This window comes from Thunnus thynnus, chromosome 11, assembly GCF_963924715.1.
Source record: "Thunnus thynnus chromosome 11, fThuThy2.1, whole genome shotgun sequence".
In the NCBI taxonomy this organism is placed as follows: Eukaryota; Metazoa; Chordata; class Actinopteri; order Scombriformes; family Scombridae; genus Thunnus; species Thunnus thynnus.
This window is the reverse complement of record NC_089527.1, coordinates 24,020,146-24,045,846: the sequence shown is the minus strand read 5'-3', so window position 1 is coordinate 24,045,846 and position 25,701 is coordinate 24,020,146. Positions and strand designations below refer to the sequence as shown.

The 25,701-nt window shown below is 40.6% G+C and overlaps 4 protein-coding genes across 5 annotated transcripts; all 4 read left to right on the top strand.

Annotated features, from left to right (window-relative positions):
• Nucleotides 1-2,270: 2,270 nt before the first annotated feature.
• On the top strand, nucleotides 2,271-13,928 carry slain1a (SLAIN motif family, member 1a). The gene is made up of 9 exons (XM_067604000.1): nucleotides 2,271-2,855; nucleotides 4,552-4,688; nucleotides 7,347-7,463; nucleotides 9,043-9,153; nucleotides 9,405-9,554; nucleotides 10,563-10,892; nucleotides 11,585-11,773; nucleotides 11,863-12,196; nucleotides 13,006-13,928. Exons 1-9 carry the CDS (start codon nucleotides 2,404-2,406, stop codon nucleotides 13,079-13,081), a joined length of 1,896 nt encoding a protein of 631 aa, XP_067460101.1. The 5' UTR covers nucleotides 2,271-2,403; the 3' UTR covers nucleotides 13,082-13,928.
• Nucleotides 13,929-14,589: 661 nt separating this feature from the next.
• On the top strand, nucleotides 14,590-15,697 carry wu:fc50b12 (uncharacterized protein LOC103911624 homolog). Its single transcript, XM_067602646.1, has 3 exons — nucleotides 14,590-14,610; nucleotides 14,703-14,866; nucleotides 15,090-15,697. The coding sequence occupies exons 1-3, from the start codon at nucleotides 14,590-14,592 to the stop codon at nucleotides 15,319-15,321; spliced, it is 417 nt and encodes a 138-aa protein (XP_067458747.1). The 3' UTR covers nucleotides 15,322-15,697.
• A 1,197-nt stretch (nucleotides 15,698-16,894) lies between these two features.
• kbtbd7 (kelch repeat and BTB (POZ) domain containing 7) lies at nucleotides 16,895-21,304 on the top strand. The gene has a single exon (XM_067603999.1). The coding sequence runs from the start codon at nucleotides 17,511-17,513 to the stop codon at nucleotides 19,386-19,388; it is 1,878 nt and encodes a 625-aa protein (XP_067460100.1). The 5' UTR covers nucleotides 16,895-17,510; the 3' UTR covers nucleotides 19,389-21,304.
• Nucleotides 21,305-22,693: 1,389 nt separating this feature from the next.
• zgc:101559 (Ras-related protein Rab-33B-like) lies at nucleotides 22,694-25,141 on the top strand. Of its 2 annotated transcripts, none has more exons than XM_067603998.1 (2): nucleotides 22,694-23,048; nucleotides 23,861-25,141. In XM_067603998.1, exons 1-2 carry the CDS (start codon nucleotides 22,791-22,793, stop codon nucleotides 24,299-24,301), a joined length of 699 nt encoding a protein of 232 aa, XP_067460099.1. In that variant the 5' UTR covers nucleotides 22,694-22,790; the 3' UTR covers nucleotides 24,302-25,141. The 2 variants fall into 2 exon arrangements, with proteins under 2 accessions (XP_067460099.1, XP_067460098.1); XM_067603997.1 differs by having other exon boundaries at nucleotides 22,706-23,048; nucleotides 23,855-25,141.
• The last annotated feature ends 560 nt before the right edge of the window (nucleotides 25,142-25,701 follow it).

The window sequence follows — 25,701 nt, the reverse complement described above, 5'->3', positions numbered from 1 at the left end:
CCAGTCAAAAATGATACACTGTTTTAAACTTAGTTTTAAACTATGTACACATCAGATTTATCTTAGTTTACCTTTCCCTGATCTGTGTTAGAAATTGGTTCCAGATTTCTTTGAAGGCGTCCATTTTGCCATTTATTTTGTATATTAGTCATTCATAAGGGACAGTTTCTGACAGGGATGTGAACCATTGGAATAGGTAGGGTTGTTTCCCCCCATCCAGTGCCTCAGTATGACCCTCTTAGCTGTAGTAAGAGCAATGTTTAGCCATTGGGCCTTCTTCCCACCTATTCTCTCATTTCTTTTAAGGCTATTCAGGAGGCAAAGAGCAGGGTTAAGGGCAACACCGGTGCCCAGGCTATCACTAATCTTTTCCATGACCCTCTGCCAATAGGTGGCTGGGCTAGGACAATTAAGAAACATATGGACAATATCACCTTGTTCCGTTTGGCATTGCCAACAGAGGTTTGAATGATTCAGTCCTGCCATATTCATTCTCATGGGTGTCCATTTGAGTCTATTGAGTATTTTAAATTGCATAAGTTAAGATTTGGCATCTCTCATTGGATTTAGAATCTCCTTCACTAGTTTATTCCACTCATCATCTTCATACGTAATCCTTAAATCCCTTTCCCACACGGCTTTTAGGCCTATGCTAGTGCCAATAAAATCCATCAATGAGGTAGTTGTAGATTTGACCAGCCAGGTGTGGACGACTACTAAACGATTCCAATTTAGAGCATATTGAAGAAAGGAGGTCCCGCAAAAAGAAAAAGGAACCTCGAGCCTCTCTTGGCTTTTCTTTTTATAACTCTACAACTTTCTCTTATTTGTATTACCACATATCGTCTACCTCCAGGACATCTATCACTTTCATGCTGATGTTACATGACTTTATACAAAATAGTGACCTTTTCTTCTTTCTTCTTCTTTCTGTGCAGAAAACACAGTTTCTCCTTTTCCTCAGATTATCTGACGGTTGCCTAAGTTTTTGATATTTCTTTGTGATTGTTTTAGTCATCCTTAATGGTTCAGTATACGTTATAGTATATATAGTTCAGTACACGTTGCACAAGTTTTGTAAATTCCCCAGAAATGGTGCAAGACATTAAATTATGTTTAATTTGTCACCAATTAAAATGAAATAAAATAGTTTGAAGTAGGCTTGAGTAGAGTTTGTCTCGGACACATATAGTGGAACTTTCAACAGCAATAATAAACAAGAGTGGTGAGAACGGATTGCTCTGCTTTGTCCCGTGTCCTGTAGGGAAAGCAGATGACCTCACACCATTAGTTATTACCGTAGATTTAGGATGATTGTATATAAGCTTAATATTAACATTGTTGTTTTGAAGCAATTATTGTCTGAATTTGACTTTAGGTTTGTGTTGCTGACTTGCTGAAAGGCCCTCTCTAAAGCCAGTGTTTGGTTTGTCTGATTTTGGCTTCTGTAGAAACATGGCAGTACAACCATGGATAAATAGACCTGGATACAAGGAGAACTGCTCCATGGGCCCAATGCGCCCATAGAGCATGCTCACTAGAGATTTCCGCCGGCCTAGATGGCTAACTTCCGGTTTAGTCCTCTAGCTAACTTGAATGGGGATAAAACTATTCAATCGTGCAGCTCATTCAGACTTTTGAAATGTGATCAGACAGAATGGATCAAATTCTGATAGTGAAACGAGTCATTTTGCGGGGGTTGTGGCACACAATGAATGTATCGGCTGATTTACAGATGTCTCTTTCACAATGTAAGTCTATGGTAAAAAGTCTTTGGGCCCAATAGCATCATGTGACATTGTAATTACACGGTTTGGCCACTATGTCAAATTGACTTCAAAGCCTGGCGCTGTTCCTGGGGTCTTGGGTGCAACATGGCAGGCTCCATGTTAGAGGACCCGCTCCTTATGTAGATATAAAGGACTCATTCTAAGGTAACGAAAACACGAGTCTTATTTTTATGAGATTATACACTAATTAAAACATACTTATGAATATTATATTCCTTCTCTGCCAAGTCTGTTCCACTAGATGCCACTAAATTTCACGCACTGCACCTTTAAAATTAGTTTTTTCAAAATACTATTGTTGTTTTTTTTGTTGTTGTTTTTATTGATTGGTCAGCGTCAAAAAAATTCAAAACTATAAAAATAAAGGGTCCAAAGGAGGCTCACATAATAAATACTTCCTAAGCAGTGGTGTGATGGGAGTTGAACTCCGTGCCGCTGACCAATGAGAGGCCGGCTGTGCAGTCATCCCAGCGGCAGCAGCAGCATCAGTGTATGTGTGTGTGTGTGTCTCTGAGTGTGTTGTAGCCTGAATCTGGACACCCTCTCTAAATTGAACAGGACCCCTCTGCAAGCAGGCCGTGCATTTTGCCCCTCTCAATGTGCTTTTTACCAAATGGAAGCAGAGGTGTTGAACCCCCAGATGATGGCAGACGTCAATGGCAACAATAAAATCACCAACGCGGAGCTGGAGGTGTTAAAGCTTCAGGAATTGGTCCGAAAATTGGAGAGGCAAAACGAACAATTGCGGACTCGAGCGAACGCTGTAAACAATTGCTCCATCGGCCCTCATCCCCAGACCTCGTTGTCGTGTCTGCATGGGGGTACAGCTTGTCCGAGTGACAGTTTCTCCAGCAAATACAGTATTTTGAGTCCAACTCAGTCGCATCCGTGTGCCCCTGGACTCCGGGGATCAACGGAGGAGCCTTTCGCCTATTTCCAGGCGAGCTCGGTGTCTCCTGATGCCGCCGCGGAGGACAGCGGCGCCGCTGGACCCGCGACTGTTCTGGATGAGGTTGATATTTTGGACCTCAACACCGTGCTCCCTGTCGGAGAGCCTGAGAGCTGGTAACTGCTCTGTTTTCATCTGCCACTTCATAGCAGCCACACATACTGTATGTCTTTGTGAATGTACAATGAAAAATGATTGTCCCTGTGTTTCTCTGACCCTAATAGATGCTTTGTAGGCCACAGGACTGCCAACTAGCTACAGTTTAGAGACATGGTGTGTAATGCTAGCCTTCCATGTATCTCCTTCTCATTGATCACATTATTGATTCCTCTCCTAGTGGAGTAGACTTGAAGGCACTGGCATACAGAGTGACTTCTTACAGGAGGAGAAAGAACAAAAACAGGTCTGACACAAGCTTTGTGCATCCCAGAATGCACTGTGCATGCAGCATAGGTATCTATTCAGAGTAAGGCAGCACTGGGATGAAATTAGAAACAATGACCCCCTTCAGCCTGTGATCAAACAGCTTGGCTTTGTGTGTAGTGCTCAGCCCCAGGCTGAACTACTTTGAAGCGCCGTATCTGCTGACTTAGGTAGCTCACACACTGACACGCTGACTACTGAACCGTCTCCAGCTTTATGTATCTGATGTGATGATGTGGAAAATGTAGCACACAGCTGAATGCAGCAATGATGGCATCCAACATTCACCCGCTGCGGTGGTATATCCTCACTCCATTTATCACGACTAATTAACCACAAAGTCAGTGTAACACCATGACCCAGTTGCCAGATAAAGGGTCGGTTCTGCTTAGTCACAGGTGACGACTCACTTTTTTAACAATCCGGTTTAATTGATTTTTAGCAATCTGTCACTCCTGTGTAGCATTTAGCTTATTGATTGATTCTATAATCTTTCCCTGTGTGTGAAATTGAGAATCAGACAGCATGTTTTACCCTCTTTACTCACTGCTCAGATATCTTCTGCTGATAGCTAGCAGTCAATAATATGGGGGTCCAGTTTCCAGTAATAAGCTCTATTTCTCTTGTCTTGACCTGCACCTGGTTTTGTAGAAGACTTATAGGTTGCACTCAATGCACAGTTTTATGGGCTGCAACTAATGATTATTTTCCACTATTGATCAATCTCTTGATTACTTTATTAATGATTTGATTGTTTAGTCAGAAAATACTGAAAAATGCCCAGCACAATTTCCCAGGGTGCAATGCAATGTCTTCAGATTGCTTGTTTTGTCTGACCAACAGTCCAAAACTTAAAGATTTTTAATTTAGTATCATATATGGCAAAAAGTTACAGCAAATTCTCACATTTTAGAAGGTGAAAAAAAAAGAAAGTTTACTTGATATATGACTTTTGATGATTAATTGATTTATCTCAACTGTTGTCAATTAATTTTCCGTCAATCCTGTATTTGATTATAGTTGTCACATCCTATACATTATTGCACTGAATGAAACTATAACCAGTTGTATTTTATATGAAAATGACAATGACTCTTTACACAAAATCTGATATTTTTTTGACTTTGTTGCATTTAGATGTCATGAAAATCACTCCCTTTCCACAGCCACCGGATCATTTGCGATAAAGCGTCCTTACCTCACTGTGTTGCTCAGCTGAGAAATATTGCCACTGTAAAACGTTCAGTCCCGTAGGATCACTAAATGCTATTTCATGTGGACACAGGTCGTTCTGCAGATAAATAATGTCAACTCTCACCATAAAACAACAATATGGTCTATGCTGTAAAGGTGTCAGGATTAAACTGTGGGTTGTGCTCAATGTTTCAGGCTGTATGTGAGTCCCAAAGCCAAGCTGCAGGGTGAGCGTATCCTCAGCCCTCTCCAGTGGTGCAGGCAGGTACTGGACCACCCGGGGCCTGAGGTGGAGCTGGCTAAGATGACTCTCTGTCACAGACTGGACCAAGGTACTGTGTATTTACCGCCCAGATTAACAGGCTCTCATCTGAGGCCACATCTGGACATCTGTCTCTCTGGCTGCTGACATGTGATCATAAGCTGTGACACACTTGACACAAAATGTCTCCACGTGCAACGAGGATTTCAGTGGCAGCTTCTGAATCGTGGGAGCGTTTCACTGCACACAGCTCTATTGTTTCTCTCATTTGACCATTTAAATCACTCGCTTTAAATTTATGGGTTGTAAAGTTGCAAACGACTTCCCACAGAGTGATTACTTATGTGGCAGCAGAGTTGGAAGCGCTCCCATTTACACATATCAGCATCTCCAGAGGACAATTAAGATCAGTTTAAGGGATTTGCTTCTCTGCAGATAGAAAAAAAACAAAAAAACAACTCCATTTGGAAGAACTCATGCTGTGCCGTTGGATGGCATCACACTGTGTTAAATGGAAGACAGTGTAGAACAGAGCAGAGAGGATTACAAAACTCTGGTCAGAGTATCACCATTACATTGCACCGCCTACAACTGGCTCCACGCACTCAGATCTCCATGTTAAAAAAAGCACAATTCAAGGGAAAACATACTCCATTTTAAATTTACACTCACATTTTTTTAAATATTAAAGGAATAGTTTTGGGAAATATGCTTATATGCCAAGAAATAGATGAGAAGATTGATATCACTCTCATCTTCATCCTCTCATCTAATCTAACTCTTGGCAAGCTAGTGAATGTCAAATTAGTCCTTTAAATTCAAATATGGCTTTCAGTGAATATACTTGCTCATTAGTGTCCTGGTTTTGATCATATTTGGAATATACTGTAAAATTTACATCCATGGAACATAGTAAAACCTGTTTATTCACCTTCTTGTATACATGATTTTGATATTATCTAGGTTTCTGATCGCTTATGTCTTTCACTCCTCCGCATCCAACAAATCTGACATTTCTCTGCTGTCTGAGTCACCAACAGTTGAGGATGAACCCACTTTGGTTTCTGCCTGGACTTTGCTGTAGTTACATATCTGCTGGATTTAGCTTCTCCATCTCCATTAGCAACAGAAGAGGAGATGAAGACTCCAGTTCATCCTGCGCATTACCACTGTCGTACTTCATTACACCATTTATCGACATATTTAATGTTTTACTGGCTACATTAACTACTATCCAGACACACTGCAGACCTGAATACAGTGTTTCCACTCTGAAGCATACTGGAGTTTCTCAAATATGATGATGGCTTATTCAGATTCCTGAGACCCGAATATCATGTTTATATGTGCAAACACATAACCAGGATACTACAAAAAACGATCATAACCGGGATACTGGTGTGCTACAGAATGACATTTGCTGCTGAACCCAGTTTCATATTACGTGCTTTACAGTTTCTACACTCATGCAAGAGGATATGGTTGCCATAGAAACCATGCTTAACTGGGTTTTGAGGCAGATTTACCCAACCCTCACTGCTCAAACATCCTGCACAAGAGTCTCTTGTACTGTGAAAGCATGTACTTATGTGCACGTATGAATACATAATGTGTGTGTTCTGATTTTAAAATTCAAGAAGAGTTTTTTCAGATCAGTTATTTCCATATTGTGGACCTACTGTGTACGCACTTTATTTTCAAAAATGCATGTTTTTAAGTGTTTGGATGTTTGGATGTTCATTAGTGCGTGTGTGTGTGTATGGTTGAAGGTCCTCGTCTTTTTCTAAAGCTGTATTCAAGGAAGGTTGGCTCTACTCCTCCGGGTCATGAATACACTGTTGTCTCTGAGCTCCAGTAGCCGTTGTTTGTGTAACTTGCCGTGAATGCTAGTTTTATCCAGTAGTGGTTGAGCCTAATTGTGTTGGGAATGCCAAATGCTCCACTTTGTCAGGTGTGTGCCTCCCTGACTACCAATCAGAGGGGATGAACTCAGTGTTTACACACTGAACACACATTATTTCATGTCAGTCATGTCATCTCAGGCAAGTTACTCACTGCCAATCACTTTCTAATGAAGCATACTTTATTAAGGGTTTACAGGTTGCAACTAATTGCCTTTTTAATGGTTAAAAATATTAATTAATGCACTATAGATCAGTAATGAGTCATTAATTAGAACAACATTTGAGTTGTTCTAAAAAGTAATCCATATCAATTTTACTACTTATTTCCAAATGTAATAAAATGTTTTAACCATTATTAAAGTCATTAGTTACAACTTGTAAACCTTTGCTAAGTATGCCTGATGATAATAATGTACCATAAAATGAATACAGCAGGAAAACATTAAATGTGTGCTCTATAAATGTAACCCCCACATCCCAAAGTAGACCGTAGTAGATCTAATTCCGATTTTGGGAATGGGATGTAGCCTACATGCACAATCCCCGCTTATCCTAAGATCCCTCTAAAAAAAATCTGTAGTTTAGCCCAATAAGCTGCAGTGGTAAGCTAAACCTCATCTTACTGTATGAGCCTCTTCTGTCGGAGCTTTGACCAAATCATTTACAACGTCAATGCTGATATGTAAAGAGCAGATTAACATTTGGCCAGAGTGTGTTACAGTATAATCAATGTACTGCTTGTGTGCACGTTTGGCTATCTATGTGTTTGCATGTGTTATGGTACATCAGTCCGACTAACATACCCTTTGCAATTTTGTGTCTAGCTAAGCGGTGGAGAGGACTGTCCTCCGTCCGTCCATACAGCTGCATAGAGGGATTAAACACCCTCAGCTGCCCTGTCCTGCCTTACACTAAACCTGCTGCACTAACTGAGTCCCCAGGTAACACACATACTGTACATGCTCTACTACACATGTATATAACTCCTGCTAACCACACAAGTATCACTCTAACCTCTGTTGGGCTTCTGAGGATCATTTATAATCGTCAATAGTTCTGACTTTATTTATCTAAAATATTTTATTGGAGAGTAGACAGGAAAAGAGAGTCTGTAGCCAGACTCGCTGCGGTCACATGGTCAGTGCTTAGGGATTTAACCTAGACCATCAGGGTGTGGATACAGTGCGAATACAGATTTATACAGTATTAGTGGTCAAATTACTGAATTAATTTTTATCTGTAGAACACATATGTTAAAGTGGGCTGTCTTTACAGGATTAAAAATGCTGTTGAATTGTGCATTTATGTTAGTGGTAACACTATTAATTAAGTCCGTGGATTGATGAGTTGATTGACAGAAATTGACTTTAATTTTAACTGACTGATCATTTAAGTCATTCAAGTCAAAATGGTAAACATTATTATTAATTGGTTAGCATTAATAGTAAGAAATTATGGTTATAGTTTATTTATGTTTCTCACTATCTTATTTTCAGCCATGTTAGAGTTATACCTGGGGGTAACTGTTGGTTGGTCGGTCCACCACTTTGGTCCAGACTAAAATATCTCAACAACTAGCAGGTGGATTGCCATGCATCTTGCAGACTTTACTGATCTCCTGACTTTTCCTCTAGCGCCCCCATGAGGTTCATATATTTGGTTTTGAGTGAAATTTCTACACAACTATTGGATTGATTGCCATGAAATTTGGCACAGACATTGATGTCATCCACAAGGATAATTATGACAATAACTTTAATAACTTTAACTTTTCCAAACATCAGCATATTAGCTTTGTTACTGTGAGTATGTTAGCACACATTTATACACATTCAGATCAGGAAGCTGAAAAAGAAAACACAGTCTCATCTGGTGGCCAATAAGCAGAGTTAAGGGCCTTGCTCAGTGAGGACGTGCTGGTCACAAGCTTGCTTTTCTAACCTTCAGGCCAACGCTGCCCTCATTCCAAAAGCTAATGACTTAACAACATAGCAAATAACAAAATCATACAAATGTACACAAAACGTGTAAATGAAGGCTAACTGGCTTTTGTCGTAACCTTGAAAGTCTATAAACTATAGAAATCATTATCTTCATCTCTTACATGGAAATTCTAAATTGAGTGTACTAAAACTCTTTCTTTTAACCTCATAGCTGTTTCATTTATCATTCAAAGTAATAAGAAAAGAGAGCCAAATGCATCTGTTGCTCCCAAAAGACTCTTTGAGCTAACTGTATAAACATAACCCAGATTCTTAAACAACCTGTTACTTGCAGTTTACACTCAGATTACAGCAAATGCTTGCAGGACAGAGATTATAAGGTCATACCCTGAGACAGATGGTGACAAACAAACTCCTCCAGACAAAAAATTATATCCAATATGAATGCTTTTTCTGCCTTTTTATCCATATTTTAAATGTACACAAATGTCAGAGAGTGTAGTTTTGATTTACATGTTAGACTGGTTCTCAGAGATTGAACCTCTTCTCTCTTTCACTGTGTTTCTGTCCTTCCAAGCTCCATTGCCATCATCTGGTCAGTCTTTCCTCCAGCCGACCCTTCCACTCAGGGCCAGCTGCAGCCTCAGTGACAGAGCACCCACCTTCCTATCAAACTCAACTCTCCACAGTAAGATGCACTGACAACCTGTCTTCTCTGCACTGCCATTCATTGTCACCACCTATCCATCTTTAATGGATATATACGATTACATGCTATCATACAGACTGCACGTCTGCTGTGAAAACATCTTCTCTGTGTGTTGAGTGCCTATATCACATGTAAGCATTTAAAGTTGGTGCAGTTGTCTCTGTGTTTCCTCCAGTATAGAGAATGAAATGTCTTGATGAGAGAGATTTGGCTCTTCCGTGTGTTTTTAGACCTTGGTCGCCGGCATGCTGCAATTAGCCCGCAGTCTTCCGTGGACAGTGAGGTGGGTGTTTCAGAACTGGAGGATGACTCTATCTCTATGGGATACAAACTGCAGGACATGACAGATGTGGAGGTCATGGCTCGACTTCAGGAGGAGAGTGAGTTGACTATTTAAATATCTTGTAGGCTTTACAGGAAAGAGAGAAAATAAAATACACCCCTTATGAAAAAGTGCTTGAAATCTTAAGTAATTAAATCACCACTGCAAGTATTGCTACATACAGTATGTGGGTCATTAAAAGCTCCATGCACATCAGTATTTGTCTACCTACTATGTACTAAATATATATAATTTACTTGTTGCTTAGTTTGGTCTTTGTCAATGCCATTTGTCTGGGTTTGGTTATGATTTTTGAGATACCTAGATATGGTAACATTTAGCTCAAAGCACCACTGTGCCTAAGGATAGGATCACAGAGCCACTAGCATGGCTGTAGACTGGTTGGTTGGTCTCAGGCTCCTCCTAACAGTATGTGGAGGGTTCCTTTAGCATCAGACTAAAACCCAAACTGCACTAAATGGGTGTTTGGCTGAAGATGACTCATTGTGTAGTGCATTGCACTACTCGTGGGTTGTAGATGTTATATAAATGCTGTCCATTTTTTTTATTTTTTTGACTGATGTATCTGATTTGGCCACTGTGGAGCTAGTTCTCTTGATTGGCTTTAAACTTCATATGTAGGCCCGTCATACCATAACAGTGTTTATTCTTGTGATTTAGTAGTTCAGACTGTCTTTCAGAAGAATAAAACCATACTGTTTAAGACCTGAGATAATACTAGTGAATGACATCCAGCTATATAATACAACAACAATAATCACCATTCTGGACAGACTGAAATGAATGACTTTGTTACATTGCTGATGAATGTCTAAAACCAGGATAAATGTTTGACCTCTAAACATCTCTAAACATAAACAGGCAGCCATATCTTGATAAATTATGCACGAGATTTCAGACAAAAAAATCTGTCCAGTATGAGTGTGGTCTACTCATTCAGTAATGGAATAATGGATAAGGGGCACCTCAGAGTATCATATAGAGTATATGAGGTTCAGGTTCATTTTTTTCCACAGATGAAAAGCAATGATCTGTCACCCTGTAGGTCTCCGACAGGACTACGCCTCTACCTCTACCACAGCCAGTCGCCGCAGCTCCAGCTTCTCCATACACTCCCTCAGGCGCAGTGAGATGGATCTCGAGGAGGAGGACGAGGAAGATGAGGGGTACGACCAGCTCCCTCCTCCCCAGCCTCGACTTTTCCGTACAGGGTCTATGCAGCGGGGCAGCCTGCCCCACTCTCACACCTTCTCCAGTATCAGAGACTGCAGACGCAGCTCAATCACCCCACAGTATTCACTCAGTGGACTCTCTCAGTACTCTGGGAACTCCAGCCTGACCACAGAAACACACACAGCATACAGGAATAGCACAGGTGAGTGCTGAAGAAATTCCTTGTTCCTTTGCAGATTTCATGTCATCAAATATCCTTTATCCTAGTAAACGAACGAAATGATGTTTCTTCATGGGGTTTGATACTTTTTTCAATGAAATGGACAATCCCAAAGTCAGACCAAGAATAGTTAAGCGTCTTTGCAGAATTACCCACATTTGAGATGTCCCTAATTTCAAACCAGACCATTTTTGTATGTGCCAAAGAGGATTTAGTGAGTGCTCTTGGTTACAGGATTTAAAGAGCTTCCTCAGTTCAGCTCTGTGTTTCAGTCTACTCTTGTCTCTGTTGAGTGACTGACTGGTATTGTAGTCGTGTTGAGAAGAATATTTTCAGGATTTATCAGGACATTCACATGCTATGCAGTTTTGATTTTAATCAAGTCAGAATTCTTCGAGGGATTGTTTGACATTTTGGGAAATATACTTACTCTCTTTCTTGCCAAGAGTTAGATGAGAAGATCGATACCACTCTCATGTCTGTATAATAAATATGAAGATGTAGCCAGCAGCTGGTTAGCTTAGCTTAGCATAAAGACTTTACAGTGACTTTTCTATTCCCTAAAATGTCAAACTATTCCTTTAATGTTGGATATGTGAGTGAAAAACCTCTGAAGCTCCAAATCGAGTGGACTTCTACAATACCTGATCTGGTTTGTTGATACGGTTACGTAGACAAGCTACGGAGAAGCATGCCCAACCTGATCCGAGCTCCCAGCATGCCTAGTGTTCCCAGTATTCCATGCCTGGTGTCTCCCGTCAACCCACCCTCCCACGGCCCTTCCTCCTTGCCAACGATGTCCTCCCTCCGGAGCAGCCAGAGCTTTGACTCGTCCAATGGGCTCGCACGACTCCAGTCCTCCAGTAAGACTTTTGTCCTCATGTCTATGAGTAAATCAGATCTTGCCATACTGTCACTACTTTCATGTCATTTTTCTCTTGCTGTGTTTCAGTTCCCCCACCTGGCCAGCTCAGCCAGCGTGTCCAGAGCGTGGGCAATTTCCCCACTATTCCTCGACACCCACTAAAAGCCACAGCTTATGTAAGCCCCACAGTCCTGCAGGGTCCCACATCCACCTCCCTGTCCACCTCTGCCAGTCTACACTCCATCCCTAGCAGTGCTGCGCTGCCTCAGCCCCTCAAACCCAGCAGCAGCTTGGTACCGCAGCCGCTAAAAGCCAACACCAACCAGTCGGCTGTCCCCCGCAGCTCGCTTCCTCGTCCAGCCTCGTTTGTAGGACTCAGTGGAGCTTCACGGCCGAGCAAAATCACCCAACCCACACGCAGGTAAGAGCAGATACACTGACCCAGTAAGGTTAGCTTAATAAGACATGGTTGTCTAAAAAAAACACACACATCAGTCTGTTTGACATATTTCAGTCTATACCGTACATCATTGGATTTTTATAAATGGATTGTTATATATATAACTGTGTTCTAGTATCTAAACATTTACACTGATTGTCCCAAAGAGCAAACTTTGAAAGGTGAACTAAAGTAATTTGTTCCTGTTACTTACACGGTTGGTGCATCTTTGTATTTTATTTTATTAAAGCTGCTATATTCTATATTTTTATAGTAAAATGGATCAAATTACTGCATGTATATGAAAGGGGTCACAGTAAAGACGAACCCACGGAGGATTATTATCCAACTCTGCAGTCCCCTTCTGCTCTACAAAGCTTTATAGCTTCTTTCAGCTCATTGTTTTTGTTTGTCCAGCCAACAACGTTACTGTTTTGGTTTTCTCTCATTGCTTTCAGCAGCGTAGTTTCCAGATGCAGCAGGCAGTTGTTTTCAGTGGAAAAAGCTCTAAAAATGGATGGACGGTGAACATAGTGGAGCATTTAGTAGCTAATGAGCCGAATATTTCCCTCAGGAGGTGGTGGACACTGAAAACAGAGCTGAAAGGAGAGTAAATATTGCTCTGGATGTGTAAATGCTAACAAGATCGCTTTATCAACTTATAAAGTGATAATATGTCAGTGTTGTGTTTACAGCGTTTACAGCTTGTTTCCGCTGCCACCAAGTGGATGAAAATTTTGTTGACGAATGCAGATGAGGAATTTAATCGACTTGTTTCTCTCCTCCTGCAGTTTGCTGACTCCCCCAAAGAGCCTCGCCTCCCTGAGCGCCCTGAGGGACGGCAGCTGGAAAGATGGCTGTTACTAAATCCAAATAAACTGACGTTCAAGAGGTACACAGGGTAGCACTGGATGGGACCCAATCGATTGACACAATTTCTACGCGGAGGGCCCAGTCTTGGGCTGTGACCCAAGAGAAAGTGACTGTTAACCTTTTTAAAAAGCACTACTCTTGACTGAAGGACAAAGTAGAGACTGAGAGCAGTATGGGTCCAGCAGGCTGGATCTTTTCCTTACTACCTGCTGAAACACAGACTGACACACTTTGAAACAACCTGGCAATATTCTGGTAATCAGTTGTTAAATGTGAACTGGATCCTCTTTGATATGTGTTTTTTTGATTTGTCATTGTGGATAATTAAGGCTTTCATTCAATGGAATGAAAACTTCTCTCCAGCTGAAAAACTACGCCCTTGCTTTTGTACATGCTTTTAATGATTTCATATGACTAATTTTGCAGATATTCATTTTTGTCAGACTGTGGTGTCAAATATGAATTTGAACCTGAAACTGTATTTTTACATCCTGTGCCTGTTTAAAAGTAGTGTAATTCATGTCCATTATATTTATTGACCTGACCTCACAGCACTTTTTATCAGAATTATGATTAACACGTTAAAATAAATGATCTTCTTTGTTTCTTAAGTAAAATGTGACAATTTGTTAATGTAAGTGTACACACATTATCCTTTGGCTAATTTCTTTTCATTATTGTTTACATGACGGCTGAGATTTGTAATGTTCTTTGATAAACATAATTGCTGCAATGATATTGCACATAGAGCCCTGATGCTTTTTATGGATGACAAGAATTTAAAGAGGAGGTTAATTTTTAAAGTGAATAAAAGCCTTTCAGAGTATTTTTGTGCTTCTCCAGTCTTTCTCAAATATAGTTACTTGGATTAAAGAATCAAAGAAATCAATTTCTCAAAGTTAGTTAATGTTCATGATCTGCAGATGGTCATTGCGCTGTAATGGGCTGACATTTTTCAGTAATAATTGATGTTCTTTTTGAGTGAGTGACATCATTGTTTATTTAAAAGGGACAATTCATATTAATAATGTCACTGTAAATGTGCAAAGGTTAGTTGAACAGCTAATTTTTGTTAAAATAGAATATTGTTACTCTCAACACATTAACTTCAACGTGTGCAATTGAAAAATGATTTGACCAAATTATACTGAGTTTTCTAGAATATAAGGATGAAGACACAGCACAGCACACCTTTATGTAGCTGCTGGGGGCACTTGAACCTGACAGTTGTTAGCTCCACAAGGGACCCTAGAGCTAAAGTGACTAATGTTTAACAGCTTAGTGTGTTGATCTTGAATCTCCCCAGTAACACTCTCCACACTCATTTTTGGCATACTGTACTGTAGGGTGATAAGACTGATACTTCTGTCTGCTATTTGGAATATTTTGGACTGTAAATGTAAGTATATTAAACAGCGATCACAGACATCGAAGCATAGAATTGTTTATAATCATCATTAAGTGTGTGACCTGCACTACTGATCTTCGTGAAATTTGAGATAATGCCCAACAAAGCCCAAGAGGTATGTATGTTCATTTTTTCACTTTCATGTATCTTTAAATGCCATTCAGATATTTCACTGACAGTGATTTTGCATGTTATTTTGTTTTCTAGGATGCTGTAATCAACCTGAAGACACTGCAGGAGATTTCTAGGCAGCTTGGTTTTGAGTGGACAGTCCTAGCATATGAGCTTGGCTTCAACAGAACTGAGATAGGACGCTTCCACACCAAATCCACTGAAAAGAGTGTCCAGGCCAAGACCATGTTGGAAAACTGGTATGTGTGTGTGATTATAGTGTGACCACACATACACACCATAGTATACTTAAACACAGTATACTAGCGCAGTTCCCTGAATTAACAACAGATTATCAACTACTCGTTATCTGTATTTTTGAGGGAGAATGGAGCTTTTACAATTACTGTACTCTTTATAGATTAAAATAGGGACCACATGGATTGGACCATATGTTTCTCAGATGTTCATCATTCTCCACAGGTATGAGAGGTCATGGGACAAGCCCAATAAGACCAAGCTGCTGCAAGATGGACTGGAGCGAGCAGGCAGGCGGGACCTGGCTGAGAGGCTGCGCTGCCTCCACTGGGGCCACCAGAAGCTGAGCCGCAGGGTGGAGCTGCCTTCTGCCTTCCCCTTCCTCATCACAGTCCACAAGACCATCCACAACCAAGACGGGCTTCGCAGGATCAATGAACTCAACCGTAGATACTAGATGCACCTGAAGCTTTGGCTACATTCATGTTACTCGACCATGTACGTAGGCTGCACTGCACACTGAATGTAATCTGACATACTGGATGTCACTGAAGAAACAAATGAGAGGAATGGGACATATAGTTATATCCAGTATACACAGTAGTTGTGCCACGTTTAATGTCTTGTAAGACATTAAAGCTTCACAATAAAGATTGAAAGCAGGTTTGCAAGACCCACATTGAATTCCAGTTCCATTAAAATGAAAACAACTGAACAAGTGATAGATAGATAGATACATAGATAGATAGATAGCTGGATAGATAGATAGATACATAGATAGATAGATTATATAGCATAATAATCATCATAAATATGGTACTGGTACTGTACATATTTTTCCTGACAAGTCAATTGAAAATGTAGTTTTTCAAAATGTCAATAAACTTCAAAATGTGAAAAATGTCCATCACAGTTTCCTAGAGTCAAGTTTGACTCAGTAGCTCTTTAACACAGTGCCATGAGCAAGTAAACACACGACAACAAAACTAAACAAAGATAAGCAAACATAAATTTACATCTATTATGTACACACCTGAAAATGGATACTCAAGTCAAATTGTTACTGCAAACTGTATATACAGGATTATGTACAGGTTATACAAGTAGTGCAGGAGTTCATGGCAGTATAGTGAGTCACACAGATGTGGTTTATGTGCATCTATCGATGGATATACAGTGCAGAAGATTCAGCCTGCTTAGAATAATGTTTGAAAATAAACAGATATTAGATGTCACTAACTCATCACTGCATAAATTAAACTGTAATATAACTTGTAAGTACAGCAAGGTTTTCGTATTACTGGGTTGTTGCGTGGGGACTGGGTTCAGACATCACATGGCTGATTTGTTCATCAGTGTGATGGACTGTGTACGGAAACTGTCCTTGTGTCTAATTGTTTTGGTGTGCAGGGCTCTGTAGCCTATACAAGACAGCAGAGGTTAGAAAGGTTGTGGCTAAGGAAATCTTTTAATCTGGTAAAGACCCTGAACAGCCAGACAAAGCTCTAATTAGACCAACAAAGCCAACAGGAGAATCACGGAGACACCAGTCAAGTACAGTCTCTACATGCCCACACGCCTCTGAGAAGAGACTAAATAAGTGAAGTTGCCTGTGTGGGTGTACCATGGATGTGCAGGTTTATTCCAGGTGAGGTGGTGGTCAAATTTAAATATTAAATAAATGAATTTCACTCATCCAACACATTTAAGCATCGAACAAATTTAATTTAGTCATGCACCATGCACACAAATATGGAAGGTACATTTGATTAAATTATTTAATTTGAATGTTGGCAGCTCTCAATCGACCCAGTTCTCCTAGCCTATCAGAGACCCTGAACCCTTTCTTAGCAAGCTTGTGTGAGCGCGCAGTGGCCGCAGAGGCCTCTCACTCTGATATTTCTAACCAACCAACTAAGGCAACGAGCACTAACCAATCAGAGGCAGAGTAGGGGCGGGTCTTGGCAGAATACGGGTGGGTAATAAAGAAATAACGCCGTGCAGTGAGCCAGAGCGGAAGCGAGGAGAGATTGCCTTCAAAACAAGCGATTACATTTTTCCCCTTGTGTGTTTAAGAAACTAATTTAAGTAGTGGAAAGTGTAAAACATAAATAACTGCATTTAAAATCTCCAGAAAACGTGTTGGGTTGGCTTCAGAAATTAACCATGATCAATCGCTGCAGCACTTGTACATAATTGTGAGTTTATTTTGGCAATTACTCCCGGAAAATGTTTATTTTAACACTCGCCAATTTGACGGTTAATTTTTTTTACGAGAGCTGCTGTCCGCTACGTTCAGGAGAGATAATACAACTGACTAGCAAAGCTAAGAAAACGGATACGACTGTCTCAGTGTTTTTCAGCATATAATTAACGAATTATCTCTGATTTAAACGCGACATTATGGTCATTTTTAGACAGAGAACTGTCGGCTTTCAGACACACAGGCGACCGCTGAGCCACTAGCTGGTAATGTATTTTTCGCAGCATGTGTTTGATTTTTGTGTATAAACCGCGGATGTGTCACTACCATCGCACAGACCCTTTGGTGTTATTGAATGTTGTCAACCGCATGACAGCCGGTTATTTGAAGCCTTCACCGCCGACGTGAAATAATAGCTCGATTGCTCAGCGAAGTTTGCAGCAATGGCTTCGGCGCTGAGTTGCTTCAGTGGTCCCGAGGTGCTGGAGGACGTGAATCACGCCCCGGGTTTGATGAGGGAATTGAAATTACTGTACGACTGTCGGCTCCTCGGGGACGTTACCATCGGGGTGGAGAGCGAAGAGGAGTCGCTGGAGCCCGGAGGAGAGTCCGCTAGAGGTGACATTGACCGACTGTTCCTGTGCAGCCGCAACGTCCTCGCCGCCGCCAGCCCTTACTTCAAAAGCATGTTCACCGGGGGGCTGAATGAGAGCATGCAAGAGAGAGTGGTCATCCGCGGGGTGGACGCTGAGTCCATGTCGGTCATCATCGACTATTGTTACACAGGCAGGGTGACCATCACGGAGAGCAATGTGCAAAGGCTGTACGCGGCTGCCAATATGCTGCAGCTGGAGTACATCAGGAAAGCCTGCTCCAGTTTCATGACAAGGAGGCTGGATCTCTCCAACTGTGTGGGTATTTTGAAATTTGCTGACACGTATGACAACCCTGAGCTTAAGGAGAATGCACAAGCCTTCATAGCCAGGAACTTCAGCCAGCTGTGTAATGGAGGGGAGCTTTGTGAGCTGGACTTGATGCAGTTAAAGGAGTTGCTGTCTCTGGACACTTTGGATGTGGACTGTGAGAGAAAGGTGTGCTCCGCTGCTTTACAGTGGATAGAAGCAAATGCACTGCAGAAAAAGGACTCGGAGGATGCATTGCAGGCACTGAAGTGTGTGCGGTGGAACTTGTTTACTGAGAAGGACAAGTGTTACCTGGAGGGTCTCATGGCCAGGCCTCTAATTGAGAAATACCTTGAGTCTTTCTTCAACAGGTCTGCAGAGGACGGCTGTGGCATGTCCGCAGCTGTGGACGTACCAAAACACAGAATAGGAGTGAGCGCAAAAGAAATGATTCTCTTCTTTGGCCTACCTAATGACAACATAATGTGCTGTGACCCTTATTCAGAGGATTTGTATTTCATGGCTCCCCCCCTCGAAGATCTCAGCAGTCAGGACTACAAGCGCTCCACCATGGAGTCCTTAATCGCCTGTGCCACCCCTGAAAACAACCTGTACCTAGCCTCCCACCTTTCAAAACATTTCTGGCTATATAACCCTGTGCTCAACAGCTGGCAGGAGTTGGCAGAGAGGCCGCTGGGGAGGATACACTCTGGGATGGGTTACCTCAATGGCCATGTGTATCTCCTGGGAGGAAGGAACCCAGTGACGGACACAAGACTAAAGGAGGTCGAGTGTTACAGCGTCCAGAGGAACCAGTGGACATTTGTGGCTCCTCTGCCTCATTCTTTAGGTAAAATGCAGGTGGTGGCGTTGAATGACCACCTGTATGTGGTGAACAAAAGAAGAATGCTTTGCTATGATCCTAAGAGGAACCGCTGGCGTCACTGTGGCTCACTGAGACGAGACAAGCTTCACAAGGCCTGCGTGTTTCAGGACCAGATCATCTGTGTGTGTGACATCCCTGTGGTGAAAGCCTACAGTCCCACCAGGGGGGAATGGAGAAGGTTGGGTGACATTCCTATCGATAGCCGTGCCCTAAATTACCAGGTGATTCAACACAACAACAAGTTGCTCCTCCTCACCCAGACTCTACTGCAGCACAACAAGAACAGGGTCCTCATCCACGAATACGACCCAGCCAGGGACACCTGGAAGAATGTCATGGCAGTGTATGTGTCCACCCTGGGACCAGTGTGTGTTTCGACACGTGTGTACCCAGCGTGTCTCGGCTCTGCTCACAGCTTCTCTACAGAGGAAGACGATGACAGTGGGTCCAGTGCAGACTGGGACTTTGACGGACTGACAGACGCAGACTCTGACTCTGGCAGCTCTAGCTCATTCTCAGATGAGAACTGGTAGCGAAATGTGTCACTGTGTCAAAGAAAAGTTAAATTTATTTATAATTTAATGATTATTACAGGGTTCTGTCTGCCAGGAGAGGTCGCAGATCCAGATTCAATTCAGTATTAAAGCCAGTCATTTACGGTGGGACCACAAGTTGATCAGAAGTGGAAATATTTTCTTTCATATATCATCAGTCTGGCTATGATCATTCACACAAAAATGATCACAGCTGGTTTCAGTTATACTTCTCTTTTATTTTCAAGTCAGCACAAATGCTGGTAGTGACACAGTGTGTAGACTCTTGTTTGCTCAATAACTCGCAACAAATACATGATAGAAACACAAATAGTCCACAGTAGGTTCCCCCATAGTGTGGAGTATCAACCTTTCCAGTTAAGCATATTAATGAGGGCAGCTGAATTTCTTAAGTAAACATTTTGTTAGAATTGGAGGAATTGTGAGAGATATTAAAGAAGAAGGGTAAAAATCAAAGTAGCAGAGGCTGAAATATCACCATATAGGCTCCAGACGAGGGTAACAATGCAGAATACACCTTTACACAGCAGAGATATTTTAACCTGTCAAACACATGTGTTACTAATAACATAATTCATAGCTGAATTGCACTGCAGTAATTGTTTGAACTGAGTCATGGTTCATGTTGTTAGCTCCACCTGTGCACTTCCTGCTATGACAAGTCGAATGTCTGCTGTCAAAAAAGGCCTATGAGTATAATTCAAGTGTGCTTTGATGCTACCAAAATTCACATTGACAATATTTATTCAGGAAATTAAACACGTCGGGTACAAGATGAATGTACTTTTGACAGGAAGGAAAAGAAAAACTGGTGACGCTCATTAGGGAAACACATCAGTCAAATGCAAAATATGAAGAATCTTATGTTGCTCTTGATTTCACTTTCGGTATAGCAGGAGCGCTTTGTGGCTTTTGTGTGTAAAATCTCTTATATTTTTTGTAATGCAGGCTTTCTGTAAATACTACACTTCAAAACGCAAGCTGCAATAACCTGGCTGATGTCTCTTGAGTACATTTTTAAGAATTGATGAAGCTCATTTAAAGCCACAGAAGACCTTATATGACTTTTTGTGTTGTGCCCCTTTAATGCTTTAAGTCTCAACAGCGTTGTCTGATATAAAGAGAGGAATATGTGCTTATGTGTCATTTAGCTTGACTACGTGAGCACACCTGCTTATGTTCTGTGTAAAACAGTGACTGTGACTTTTTTTAGACATCAGGCAGCTTAAGTGCCTCATGTTTATGACTGAAAACACAACCAGTCATTGACAGGGCTATCTGATTCGCTGCCCTTTATATGTTGTTGATGCACATGAAGACGTCACACAGCTGTGTTGTGAAACTCACTATGAAATGTATATGCCAATGTACTGTACACTGACTCAGGTTTAGGCTTCAGCAAAAGCCTGTATGCCATGATTTGACTTTTTTTTCTGAGATGTAGTAAAAATTAGGTTGTTTTGGTCAAAGATGATGAATTTTATGAAAATTATTTGAAACAGTTTTATTGCGTGAATGTATGTGCTTTTTGTATCTGTATTTTTTTTTAAGTTAACATTTATGTTACGATCAAGATTCACAAAGTGTTTAGAGTATTGTTTGGTACTGATGAATTGTTTTTAGTTCAAGGACAATTTATCTGCATGTGATACGTGTTGCAAAGCCATCGGTTTCCACAGCCTCCCCATACACTCACCTACCAGGTTATGTTTCTAATCTGTCTGCCCACATTGATATAAATGTGGTGAACAAAATATTGGAAACACCCATCAGTACAAAGCAATACCACAAACTACAGCCTCCAAAATAACCATTAAGTTGAATCAACCATGAGGGTACGATTAGTTGTATTAGATTCAGCTAGGTGTAACTAATAAACAGGCAAATGAGTGTCACTGTTGTCTGTCTTTGTACATTTGAGATCACGGATAGTTAAAATGTTACTTTATTATTATATTTTTGGATATGTGTGTGTGGGAAGGGGGAGTGTGGGAAATTAACTTTTTAAAATATGAACATCTGCCAGTCACTAACAGATAAATGTTCAAATTCACCAGTCACTCAATAGTAAATCATTATTTTGTGTCTGAAATCTACCAGCCATATTTTACCAGCATTTGTCTGGTGACTCGTGCTTATTGCCCACCCTGGGTGAAAGGCTTTGGTAACAAACAGGGTCTGGATTATAATGATGTTTTTGGTGTATGTGTCAAATAAACCTCTGTGTGTCTGATACAGAAGAGCATTTATTTTTTAAATTCAAGAAGCAAGTGCATGTAGCACATCAGGTACAAAGCAAGTACACAATACATAATACAAGAGTGCTGATAACATATTCAACATTACAGTATTAGTATTTATTAAAATATAATTAAATTGAGAGATTAATATAAAAATAAGTAAAATAACAAATCTTTCAAATAAGAAAAGACGATAAGAAGGCCATGCATTTGTTGTCAGTGGTTTCTTCAAATATATTACTATTGTTTTAAGAACTTCTTCCTTTTTAGTAGTTCAACAAAGAAATAGAAGGTTGGGAACAAAAAAAATGTTTTTATTTATTGTACATTTAAAAAAAATCCAAATAAAATAATAATATGTCTAGCACTTTCTTGAAACAATGTTAACAAAGAGCTTTACATACAATAAAATTCAGGGAGACAGTGATGTCATATTACCACAATTAAAGATGCAGTGTGTGGGATTTAGTGGCATCCAGTGGTGAGGTTGCAGATTGCAACAACAGAATACCCCTCTCTCCCCCTCCTTCTCCCTCTCCAAGCATGTAGGACAACCTACGGTGGTCCTGTCTAGAACCAGTGTTTGGTTTGTCTGTTCTGGACTACTGTAGAACCATGGTGGGCTCCATGGAAGAGGACCCTCTCCCTATGTAGACATAAAGGTCTCATTTTAAGGTAACAAAAACACAATGATTCTTATTTTCAGGTGATTTTACACTGATTAAAAGATACTTATGAATATTATATCCCATTTCCTGCCAAGTCTGTTCTGATAGATGTCACTAAATTCTATACACTGCACCTTTAAATAAATAGAAGAGCTGAATAACAGAGAATAACAGTATTAATAAAAATAGGAATAAAAGGTCATAGAAGAGATAAAACAATTAAAAACATCGAAATTTACAGAAAGACCCTTCAGTGGCCCTGTCTGTATAAGTGTGTTTTTAGAAGGGATTTGAAAGAAGGAATTAATTTAGCTAATATGAATATATTGTAAAGAGTTGTAGCCTTTGTTGTCATGATAGTAACTCATGATATCTACTCAAGAGGTCTCAACAGTGACATCTGTTGGCGGTGCTTTCACAGTTCTCGCGATGTTTCGGCACCGCTCAGTCTCCAGACTGCGAGAAGATGAGCGATGGCAATAGAAAACAAACCTGGTGAGGTATTTGACACAGTTTTCAGTCGAAATGACTCCTTAGAGCTGTCGTCGCATCACGACTGCGAGACTGCACAAGCTCGGGTTTTCAAGATAATCGTGATAGGAGATTCAAATGTGGGGAAGACGTGTTTAACTTACAGGTTCTGCGGTGGCACTTTCCTGAAGAACCCAGAGGCAACCATCGGGGTCGATTTCAGAGAGAGGACGCTGGAGCTCGATGGAGAGAGTATCAAGGTGAGAGGACATAAAACACACAGACCTACCCTGTGATGCAACACACGCACATATATACCTCAGTGTCTGGAAAGACGACCGTCTGTTTATTCTAAGGCTGTGCATTGGGATTACTCCACTACAAATCATAGGCCTACCTCTAGATGTGAGAGATGACCATCTGGAAGGCAGTTTCCAATAAAATAACAGTAGATATTATACTTCTGTAATAAAAAATATAGTACAAACATCATCTCCAAAGGTTTATTTGTTTTACATTTATTGCTGCCTTCAACACTCAACACACACAACTGATGCACCTCACATATCATGCTGATTGTAAATAGTTATGTTTATTTAAAATAAGACATTCAATGATACATAAATGTGGCTATGTAGCCAAAGTCTGATCTATCTTGGTGTTCCTCTGTGTTATAGAGCTCCATTGTTGTCCAAAAATGATTAAAAACACATCAGTGAGCCACACCGTTGCAGCGGGTGACATGCTCATTCATCATCATGAACACAGTGCACCATAGTTTTATTTGAATCAGTCCCAAATACGCCATCCTTTGGCTGTAAATACTCACTAATGTAGCACATTTGTATTCATCTGTGGCTGAAAATATCACCAAACAAATGCACTTTTTACTCATGTCTGATGAACATTTGCTAAAAAACTGCAGTTCCCAGCTGTTTTCTATCAAAAATGAAACTATTTGTGACCCAAGTCAGAAAGTATTCAGAGACGCACTAACGCATTGCTGGTTTTGGTCTTTTCATGGCCGTCTTATCCTTTAAATCAATGTGTGTTTCTTTTGTGCCAGCTGCAGATCTGGGACACGGCAGGTCAGGAGCGTTTCAGGAAGAGCATGGTGGAGCACTATTACCGCAGCGCCCATGCTGTCATCTTTGTGTATGACGTGACCAGCCTCCTATCCTTCGAGAGCATCCCTGAATGGATTGAGGAGTGCAGCCGACACTCTGTGGGGCCCCTGGTGCCCCGCATCATGGTGGGGAACAAATGTGACCTGAAGGACCGCCGGGAAGTGCCCACGTCAGCTGCCCAGTGTCTAGCCGACAGCTACAATTTCCCACTGTTTGAGACTTCGGCCAAGGAACCTTCTGAGAAGGAACACGTCGACGCCATCTTCCTGACTTTGGCTTATAGACTGAAGAACCACAAACCTCTGAGACTGAAGCAGCCTAGTGAGAGCAGTATAAGGTATCTGTGGAACCAGAGAGAGCAAGAAGCAGCAGTTTGTCAGTGCTGAGGTCACCTACATCCTGTTGTGGATGGATGTGCACAGAGCGTGTCTCAAGGTCATCACAGCCTTCATTGACAACATGGGTGCTGAGGAAAGCAGTGCTGAACAGACCTTCCTCTCATTAAGACTGTATTCAGAAAAGCCTCATATGATCATGGAATAGAAAAGGAAGAAGATACCTATGACTTTACTTTTTTTTTCCTTCCTGCTGTACCACACATATAGTGACAGTATGGGCCAACAAGTTTGCACAATATTTAATCAACATTTCAATGAAATGCATGTAATGATGTGGAGGTATGCAAAAACATTTTTAGCTCAAACTGCACATAAAATCACTTTGAGTCAAAGAAACAGATGATATGCAATCAGCCGTCTAGCAGCATTAATCTACAGTATTCAATACAGACAGTGAATTAAAGGGGAAATAGTTTTCAGTGTGTGTAAAGGGACCAATAAGGTAAACTGAAACTGTGAAGAAAATTGTGCAATCGTTTTATTTAACAAATGTTTTAAAGTGACATTTCAGTTCTTAAGAAAAATATAACTGCATTGGGAGTGCTGTTGTGGAATGCGCATCTCTTAAACACAAATATGATCATAACCAGCTTTATTGTCAGCTCATTCACATACACACTCAATCAAACCGGTAGCAGTAATGACAACATGTACTTGTCTTTTGAGACAAATTGCAAATCCAGATAGTTCAACTGATAAACAGTGATTCAGTGGTCCTTGAAATTCATGTGTTGGCATAAGGTAACTGATGGTGTGAAATAAAATCACAAATGATACATGTGTTGCATGTAAAGCTGCAAGAAAATAAAAATGGTTTTATCAGTATTATTATAATTTGAATTATTGAGGTTGCTGGTTGCAAGTGTTTGGTATGATGAGTATAAGGGCAGGGCTGGATGTACTCTGCCATCTTTAGGCAGCTCCCTTGGTCTGCATAACATGACTCAGCATTGCTCAGTCACACAACACAACGCATTACCTAACACACACTATTCTTTCATCTAATGTAAAACAAGTTATTGCAGAATATGTCTTTTGTGATTCATCTGTTTATGTTTTACCCAGTTCATTTACAATGTCCCTGCCTAAAGCTGAGCATCAATATGAATTATTTTCTATTTAGAAATCACTTCAAGGTTTCAGTTTCACTGACAGATTTTGACACTACAAAGGAACAGTCAAAGTTACCAATCAATAAACATACGTGGAACTTTATGTTGACATTTTTGATCCTAAATATGTTGTGTTATGTTAATTATTTTTAATAGTTGTTTTACTTTGCTGAAATGTAATCATATATGTTGTGCAACTTATATTATATTACTTATATTATGTGCTTGAAACGATAATTAAGTATACTCGTAACCTAAATACCTTAAATTATAAAT

Bases quoted from the DNA above. Each gene is read 5' to 3' on its own strand.
- zgc:101559 (XM_067603997.1), top strand. From the start codon at position 22,791: ATGGCAATAGAAAACAAACCTGGTGAGGTATTTGACACAGTTTTCAGT. The intron at 23,049-23,854 runs GTGAGAGGACAT...CTTTTGTGCCAG, and splicing joins TCGATGGAGAGAGTATCAAG to CTGCAGATCTGGGACACGGC.
- slain1a (XM_067604000.1), top strand. From the start codon at position 2,404: ATGGAAGCAGAGGTGTTGAACCCCCAGATGATGGCAGACGTCAATGGC. The intron at 9,555-10,562 runs GTGAGTTGACTA...GTCACCCTGTAG, and splicing joins GGCTCGACTTCAGGAGGAGA to GTCTCCGACAGGACTACGCC. The intron at 10,893-11,584 runs GTGAGTGCTGAA...ACGGTTACGTAG, and splicing joins AGCATACAGGAATAGCACAG to ACAAGCTACGGAGAAGCATG.
- wu:fc50b12 (XM_067602646.1), top strand. From the start codon at position 14,590: ATGCCCAACAAAGCCCAAGAG. The intron at 14,611-14,702 runs GTATGTATGTTC...TTTGTTTTCTAG, and splicing joins TGCCCAACAAAGCCCAAGAG to GATGCTGTAATCAACCTGAA. The intron at 14,867-15,089 runs GTATGTGTGTGT...CATTCTCCACAG, and splicing joins AAGACCATGTTGGAAAACTG to GTATGAGAGGTCATGGGACA.
- kbtbd7 (XM_067603999.1), top strand. From the start codon at position 17,511: ATGGCTTCGGCGCTGAGTTGCTTCAGTGGTCCCGAGGTGCTGGAGGAC.